The sequence below is a fragment of the Salminus brasiliensis genome, chromosome 5 (genome assembly GCF_030463535.1).
Source record: "Salminus brasiliensis chromosome 5, fSalBra1.hap2, whole genome shotgun sequence".
NCBI classification, from domain to species: domain Eukaryota; kingdom Metazoa; phylum Chordata; class Actinopteri; order Characiformes; family Bryconidae; genus Salminus; species Salminus brasiliensis.
Genome location: NC_132882.1, coordinates 4,474,999 through 4,484,201, shown reverse-complemented (window position 1 = coordinate 4,484,201; position 9,203 = coordinate 4,474,999). Strand labels below are relative to the sequence as shown.

The window sequence follows — 9,203 nt, the reverse complement described above, 5'->3', positions numbered from 1 at the left end:
GGCCTCCATGAACTCCCTCACCCAGTTGTCCTTTCTTGGAGCACGTTTGGTAGGTACTAACCACTGCATACCAGGAACACCCACAATGCCTGCCTGATGTTCTGGAGATGTTCTGACCCAGTTGTCCAGAACATCACAGCTTGGTTCTTGTCACAGTGTCTCAGATTCGGATGCTTGCCAATTTTCCCTGCTTCAGAGGTCTTGTGGACTCTTGTGGACTCCATACCTTGAATGGTCAGATCCATTGTGGCAGCACAAGGGGGACCTACTCAATAATTAGGCAGGTGGTGTTAATGTAATGGTTGATCGGTGTGGATTTGGTGCTTGGTTTAGTGCTCGGCCCGTCAGTCCTTGTGACGCTCTTTATCTTAATCTGGAGTTAATCTGGAAAATCTCTGGCCTCTAGATAGGGCAGACCCTTTATTTCTCCATGAAGAGATAAAGCTGGGTCAAGACCCCACAACAGTGTCTCAGGGCCTTCTTCATTATTTAATCCTTACCTGTTTAATTAGAACTATATTACTATCCACATCCACTTTCAGAGAACGTCCATGTGATAAGAATGCAAAGCGTTGTTGTTTGATTTGGGACAGGACCATTTTTTGGCATGGAATGAGGCCATTTATATTTACTGATGCACTTTAGATGAGGTGTTTTTTTTTTTTATTAGGACGAGGCCATTTCTTGAGACAGGGCTGTTTTTAAGCTGCATTGAGAGGAATTCACTGTTTATGTTGGATTGGGATGAAGCCTTTTTTAATGTTGGATTGGGATGAGGCCTTTTTTTAATGTTGGATCGGTACAAGGCCGGTAGTAATGTTGGGCTGTATGAGGTCATTTGAGACGTTGGATTGAGACAAGGTTGTTATTAAGAAGAACTAGGAAGCAGGTGTTTTTATTTTGAAGTAGTTTGATTTGGGACAGGACCATTTTGTTGGGAAGGGATGAAACTATTGACTGATGTACCAGGAAGAGGGTGTTTGTGCTGAATTGAGACAAGGCCGTTTTTAGGGCGCTGGGCACAGGCCTTTTTCAATGCCAGATTGGAATTAATGTTGGATTTGGACGAGGCTGTTTTTTGCAGAAAAAAAATATTTTAAAAATTTTTAGATTATCTTTTTTGTTGGATTGGGGCGATTTTTATTTTTTTATGCTAGATTAGACATTTTTTTGTTGGATTGGGACAAGGCTGTTGTAGATGAACTAGAAAGCAGGTGTTTTTATTATAATTTAATTTGATTTGGGACAGGACCATTTTGTTGGGAAGGGATGAGGCCATTTTTGTTGAATTGAGACAAGGCTGTTTTTAGGGTTGGGCTGGGCACAGGCCATTTTTAATGCCAGATTGGAATGAAGCTTTTTCAAATGTTGGATTTGGACGAGGCTGTTTTTTTGTGGGGAAAAAAAAATATATATATATATTTTTTGTATATATATATATATATATATATATATATATATATATATATATATATATTTTTTTTTTTTTTTGTATATATTTATATAAACAATATAATATAACAATATAATATATTATATATTTTTTTATGTTAAATTAAATTAATTTTTGTTGGATTGGAACTAGGCTGTTTTTAAATGAACTAGGAAGTGAGTGTTTTTTAAAGGAATTTGGTTTGGGACAGGACCATTTTATTGGGAAGGGATAAGACCATTTATACCAGGGAGAGGTCTTTTTTTTTGTTGAATTGAGACAAGGCCATTTTTTAGTGTATAAGAACAAGCTGGTTTTAGGGTTTAGGGTTGTACTGGTAGGAGGCCAATTTTTATGTTGAATTGGGATGAAGCCTAAAGTCGGATTTGGACGAGGCTGCAAAAAAGTTTTGTTTATTTATCTATTTTATGTTCAGTGACCTTTTTTGTTGGATCGGGACAAGGCTGTTATTTTGATGTACTAGGATCAGGCATTTCTTGTTGAGTTAGGATGCGGGAGTTTTTGATGGATTGGGACGAGGCTATTTTTTGTTGAATTGAGATGAGGCTGTGTTTTTGATGTACTGAGACGAGTGAGGCTTTTGTTGTTCGATTGGGACAAGGCCGCTTTTGTTGTTGGTTTGGGACGCTGCTGTAGTCCTGCAGATGACAGAGAGTAGTTGTGATTAGACCACCTGTCTCTCTGGAGTGCAGATGCAGTTCAGAAGTGTCATCAGCAAAGGGTAGTGGAACCCACAGCACTTCACACACACACACACACACACGCACACACACTTAGTGGGGAGAGAGCAGTCAAGAGACACTGTGTGTGTGTGTGTGTGTGTGTGAAATAGTTTGTTATTCCATGTCCGTCGCAGCATCGCCTTGATGGATGACAGCCCTGTCCCCCAGCTGTCATTGTGCGCACACACACACACACACACACGCGCACACGCAAGCACACATCACTCCTCCAACTAACTGTGCCACACTGTTGCTTGCCCTTCACGGAGGAGCTCTCTCTCTCTCTCTCTCTCTCTCTCTCTCTCTCTGCTGTGTGTGTGTGTACAGGTGTAGCATGCTAATTCTCAGTAATATTCACACTCATTAAAAAAACAATGTAATAAATACACAAATCAGCCATAACATTAATACCACTAACAGGTGAAGGTGTGGATCTGCATATTAGCAGCAAGTGAAGAATCTGAGACACTTTGACAAGAACCGAACTGTGATGTTCTAGACGATGACTGGGTCATCAGAACATCTCCAAAACATCAGGCAGGTCTTGTGGGATGTTCCTGGTATGCAGGAACCAGGAGGTGGGGTGTTGATCATTTATCCAACATCTATGACCTCATTAACGCTCTTGTTGTTAAATGCAATCAAATCCTCACAGCAATGCTCCTCCTCCAAAACCCAGTAAAACGCCTTCTTCCCTGGACAGCAGAGACAGTTACTCCAACAAAGGAGAGCAGGATCAGCTCCTTTTAATACCACTGATTTCAGAACAAACAGTGAATGAGAAGGTGTCCCAATACTTTTGTCCAAATAGTGTATGTAAATTATCTCTGTTCTAAGTGGCTGCCGTGTAATGTGCCTCATTCAAAAAGCAGCTGAAACACTGCTTGAAACTGAGGAACGAATGGGCGGAGTTTAATGTATCATTGGCTTTTTATGACATCACAAAAAGTTATGATATCACAATACCATTTATGAATCGTGTGGACTTTACTTTTAATATTTACATTAAACACAAACAAAAAAAAAATGAAAATAAATGGTCATTTTCTTTATAATAATAATAATAATAATACGTACCATATTGTTGTTGTTATTATTATTATTATTATTATTATTATTATTATTATTATTCAATAACTGCATATAATAATAATAATATTTCTATGTCTGTCCTGCAGGTGTACCAGTACTCCTTCACTGCGTACTACATCATCTGTAGCTTGGAGACTCCGTAAGTATTTTGGTCCACAGAGACGCTGCAGTTTTCCCTCATGCCCCCTAGTGGCAGAACGATGTGCAGCAGTGTGTGTCAGAAAGCCCATCCATAGTTCGTGAAGACCAGAGATACAGAGCAGATGTCACATGTCTCTAATTCTGCAGCCTTCAGTAAACGGCTCTTCTAACCGATGGTGAAGAACTGATGTTGACTTGATGAACTCCCTTAATGATTCACTCGCTTATCCACTCAGTCAACTGCCTATGACCTCACTCATTCACTTTGTTAATTACTGATTCACATTCACACTGAATCAAACCCTCTCACTCAATCACTTACTTGTTTACTCAATCACTCATTCACTCACTATTTGACTGATTCATTCATTTATATACTGATTCACTGAATCACATATTGACTGATTGCTCACTTACTCACTAATTCACTTACTCACCTACTGATTCACATACAGTATGTACTTACTTGATGATTCACTCTCTCACTGACTGACTGATTCACTCACTCATTCACTTTTTTTGTTACTTACTGGTTCACATTCACACTGATTCAAGCCCACTCACTCAATCACTCACTTACTTGTTTACTCACTCACTCATTCACTCACTGTTTGACTGAGTCAACTGACTCATTCAATTAGGTACTGATTCACTCACTCACGCACCAATTAACTTACTTACCGATTCACATTTGTACTCACTTAATGATTCATTTAGATACTGATTCTTACTCAACTCACCCACTCAGTTAATTGCTTATTTATTTACTCACTTACTGATTCACTCACTGATTCACTCAGTGACTTGTTGATTCACTCACTCACTAATTTTCTCACTTATATACTAGTTTACATATTTACTCTCTCTCTCATTTATTGACTGACTCATTCACTCAACATACAATCTCACTCACTCACAGTGATTCAGTCACTCACTGATTCACTTATGCATTTATTCATTCACTGATTCACTCACTTATCCATTCACTCAGTGGATTCATTGATTCTAATTCAAATAGCTTTACTTTTTCACACACACTGATTCATTCACTAATTTGCTGATTCACACATGCACTCCCTCACTCACTGATTCTCTTACTCACTCACTGATTCAGTCAATCATGAATCGGTTCACTGACTTCAGTCTGAATTACGCTGAGAACGTCGCTCCCTCTGTTGTAAAGTTCTCATTCTGCAGATACCAGCTCTTCCTATGACATCATCAAGGTGTGTGTGTTCTTCACAGGGAAACGTGGATCCTGAATCCTCCAGAAGTGCGTAATGCTCGTCTTCAGTACGCGGGATGGGGGCCTCAGGGTCAGCAGCTGGTAAGAACTACACTTCCCACAATCCTTCGCAGCTGCAGCCATCTACAGTCCAGAGCCCCCCAATCCAACCTTCACCCCCCCAACACCAGTAAATCCAGACTTTGGGTTGGGGTGTCAAATCTGTGTGTGGTAGTTCTAGAATTATCTAGAACGTTCTCCCCATTGACCCTGTTCAAGAATTCATAATGTTCTAAAATGTTCTCCTATTTCTCCTCTATTGTTCTAGATACTGCCCTGATTTCAGGCTGTTCTACACTGTACTTCTAATTTGACACTGTTTAGGAATGTTCTGGACTGTACTCCCCCATTCACACAGTTCTAGAATGTTCTCACCATTCAAACTGTTCTAGAATGTTCTCACCATTCAAACTGTTCTAGAATGTCCCGTCTAATTTACACTGTTCTAGAATGTTCTCACCATCCAAACTGTTCTAGAATGTTCTCACCATTCAAACTGTTCTAGAATGTTCTCACCATTCAAACTGTTCTAGAAAGTTTTCACCATTCAAACTGTTCTAGAATGTTCTCACCATCCAAACGGTTCTAGAATGTTCTCACCATTCAAACTGTTCTAGAATGTCCCATCTAATTAACACAGTTCTAGAATGTTCTCACAATCCAAACTATTCTAGAATGCCCCCCAAATTCACACAGTTCTAGAATGTTCTCACCATCCAAACTGTTCTAGAATGTTCTCACCATCCAAACTGTTTTAGAATGTTCTCACCATTCAAACTGTTCTAGAATGTCGTGTCTAATTTCCACAGTTCTAGAATGTTCTCACCATCCAAATGGTTCTAGAATGTTCTCACCATTCAAACTGTTCTAGAATGTTCTCACCATCCAAACTGTTCTAGAATGTTCTCACAATCCAAACTGTTTTAGAATGTTCTCACAATCCAAACTGTTTTAGAATGTTCTCACCATTCAAACTGTTCTAGAATGTCACGTCTAATTTCCACAGTTCTAGAATGTTCTCACCATCCAAACGGTTCTAGAATGTTCTCGCAATCCAAACTGTTCTCGAATGTCCCACCTAGTTCACACTGTTCTAGAATGTTCTCATCATTTAATCTAGAATTTAGTCTAGAATGTTGTAGAAGACTTTCCCCGACCACACTGTTCTAGAACGTTCTCTGTGTTTTAGAAGGCTTTCTCCTGTTCACACTGCCCTATGAGGATCTCCTGTTCATACTGGAGTGCCACAGTCTAGAACAGGTCATTTCACATTTCACTGGGTTGTAGAATGTCTTTTCTTCACTCTGGTATTGGGATGTTCTCCATGGTGCACACCTCTGGAGTGTTCTTCTCATTCCCACTGGTTTAGAACTCAGGTCTGAACTGCAGGTTCTTATAAACAGAATAAATCAGAGCCAGACAGCCAGACCGAGCCGCACAGCCTGTTTCAGCGAAGGCTTTTACTGTGTGTATCGTTCACACCATTCAAAGATCGAATGTTCTGAGCCTCCTCTGGATTTCACTGAACTGCAGTGTGTGTGTGTGTGTGTGTGTGTGTGTGTGTGTGTGTGTGTGTGTGTGTGCAGCTATGTTGGAAATCCCAGGGGCACTGTCTCCCCTCAGGCTATACCCAGGAAGAGAACCACACTATACATATAAATATTGTTTGATTAAAAAAAAGAGCGTATCCTGCTTTTGCTGGAGTAACTGTCTCTGCTGTCTAGAGAACATTGCATTGCTGTGAGGATTTGATTGCATTCAGTGACAAGAGCGTTAATAAGGTCAAAGTGTTGCATGATCACCACCCCACCTCATCCCAAAACTACTGGATGGAGCTCCACCATCCATCATTCCAGAGAACACAGTTCTTCCACTGCTCCAGAGCTCAATACTGCTGGGGGGCTTTATATAATACCCCTCTACTAGCCCACGCCTGGCATTATTAGGCAGCATGAGATTCAGCTCATCACTGGAGATGAAACCAACCAGCCTGGGGTCCGATTTTAGCAGATCGCTCCCTGGAGGTACTGTTGTAAAGACCTGGCCCCCTTAACCCCATTTACAACTGAAGCCACACTCACTTTGCCATTATTGGGAAGTACTGCCAATAAATTAGGACTCTCTGCAGGAGCAGATAAACATCATGAACCTATTGGCACAATGCTGCCTAATAATGCCAGGCGTGGGCTAGAGGAGTATAGAGCCCCCCAGCATTGAGCTGTGGAGCAGTGGAAAAACTGTGTTCTCTGGAATGATGGTGGTGGAGCTCCATCCAGTACTTTTGGGATGAGTTGGGGAGGAGTTGGGGATGATGAGGTGGGGTGGTGTTCATCATCCAACATCCTGACCTCACTAATGCTGTAATCACTGAATGCAATCAAATCCTCACAGAAATGCTCCTCCAAAATCTAGTAGAAAGCCTTCTTTCGTGGACAGTAGAGAGTTTGGTTACTCCAGCAAAAGCAATGAAACAATGAAAGAGCACATGTCCCAATACTTTTGTCCATATAGTGAACTATGTGACTTTGTCTGGGGTAAAGAATCGTCAGATGTAGTTTAACAACCCTGTTATTTTACACCTCCTGTTCTACTAAGATACTGGCACAGAAAAGGCTCGGTCACAAGGCCTGGTTCCCAAAGCAACCTGTATTCCCATAACTAAATGTATAGTTTATGTACATTTAGGGGGTGTAAATACATAATGAGTCAAGTTACAGAACAGTGGTACCTCCATACTGTCGTCTGACAGGGAATATTTGGACGTGCTGATCATCATCCAACATCCTGACCTCACTAATGCTGTAATCAATGAATGCAATCAAATCCTCACAGCAATGCTCCTCCAAAATCTAGTAGAAAGCCTTCTTCCATGGACAGTAGAGAGTTTAGCTACTCCAACAAAAGCAGGAGAAACTCTGAAAGAGCACATGTCCCAATACTTTTGTCCATATAGTGCACTATGTGATTTTGTCTGGGGTAAAGAATCAGATGTAGTTATATAACAACCCTGTTATATTTTTGGATGTTGTCTTTGGTAAGGACCCTCTCGTCCTCTCGGGTTGTGACCCTAAAAATAATTATGTCCTAAAGTAGCTGGAGATCTTTTCCAGTACGTTTTTTCCAAATCCACATATCTTATCTTAGTGAAATCATCACTGGGACTTTCAGTAGTGTCCATATCATTTAGCAGGGAAGCTGAAACAGCTGTTAGTGATCCTTCTACCCTTCTCATAAAAATTCATAAAAAAGTCTTCACTTTAGGACTCTCCACTTTGGCTAAAAGCTTGTAATTACTTCTAGAACTCTTAGTACTCGCACAACCTGAGTGCTGTTCCCCAGCAGTGATTGAAGAAAATGGGCTTGAAATTGACAGTTATGCTCCGACAAGAAGCAGAAGTGATTAATGGGACCCCCAAAACAAGATCCCATATGCAAGAACCCTGCAAACCCAGAGGCTGCGCCACTGTCACCCATCTTTGCAAATCCAAAGAAGTCAGAGTTACAGATCTACTGAAACCCAGAGCTGTGTACACACTGTTTTCACACAGTAAACTTAATGAATAATCAAGTACATATTTCCCCCACATACCATAGATGTTGCCAGTCAGCCAGACGTTTACTCTTTAGCTTTGCCCAGGAGCTAAGAGGCTAATGTAGCTAGCAAGTAATGGAAACCTCTAGCCCACTTGCCTAAATCTTGTCTAAAGTGTGTGGAGGTGATCAGTAATCTATAATATACCTGATCATGTGCTTTCTGATACTGTATGAGTGACGGTTATCTAGAACATGGAGTAAAGTGAATTAGCATAGCTAACAGATAGATCATTATGTGATATCATGTAATAGACAAGGGGTCCCTGTCCGTCAGTCGCGTATTTCGGCCACAGGAGAATCTCCTGTAGGCTGGGATTTCTGCCACTGCTGGTAGACCGGTATGATCGTATGCTTCAGCTGCTTGCTTCATGTTATGGTCTTTGGCTACTTTTTATATACTATTGTTATTGTTGTTATTATGATAACTGCTATGGGAGAACAGTATTACACAGTATATTATTGTATTGTGCTATTTTTAGGTACAAATGGTTTTAATAATTTAATTATTAATAATTTTACATTTTGTATGTCAATGAGCCAATTAATTAACAGTTCTAATTGTTAATTAACAGTAATTATCAGTTCTGTTTTGATTAACCAAGCACTGAAGTGAGATAAAGTACACAGTACACAGTATTTAAATGTTTTTATTTATTACAGTAATTTCTACTATATTTTTAATGTCCTGTTGTCATTTATTTATTTGAATTATATAATATTCCTTACTATTTGGCCTTGAACTTCTGAATAAATAATAATAATAATAATTCAGTAATTCAATTCAATAATTCAATTAATCAGATGTGGCTCAAATACTGTGTTAATAAAGGGTCATGGACCCTGTAGTGATTCCCAACCAGCTATTATTGTTGTTGTTAATACTACTACTACTACTACTACTACCACCAATAATAAT

General features: G+C 39.9%; 1 protein-coding gene across 5 annotated transcripts in view; it reads left to right on the top strand.

Annotated features, from left to right (window-relative positions):
* The window catches only part of dpp6a (dipeptidyl-peptidase 6a), a 461,345-nt gene that overhangs the window by 380,383 nt on the left and 71,759 nt on the right, over positions 1-9,203 (top strand). For all 5 annotated transcript variants that reach the window (XM_072679277.1, XM_072679276.1, XM_072679278.1 and 2 more), the window contains 2 exons: positions 3,354-3,406; positions 4,654-4,735. In XM_072679277.1, coding sequence (XP_072535378.1) covers positions 3,354-3,406; positions 4,654-4,735 — 135 coding nt within the window. The remainder of the gene's footprint in view (positions 1-3,353; positions 3,407-4,653; positions 4,736-9,203) is intronic.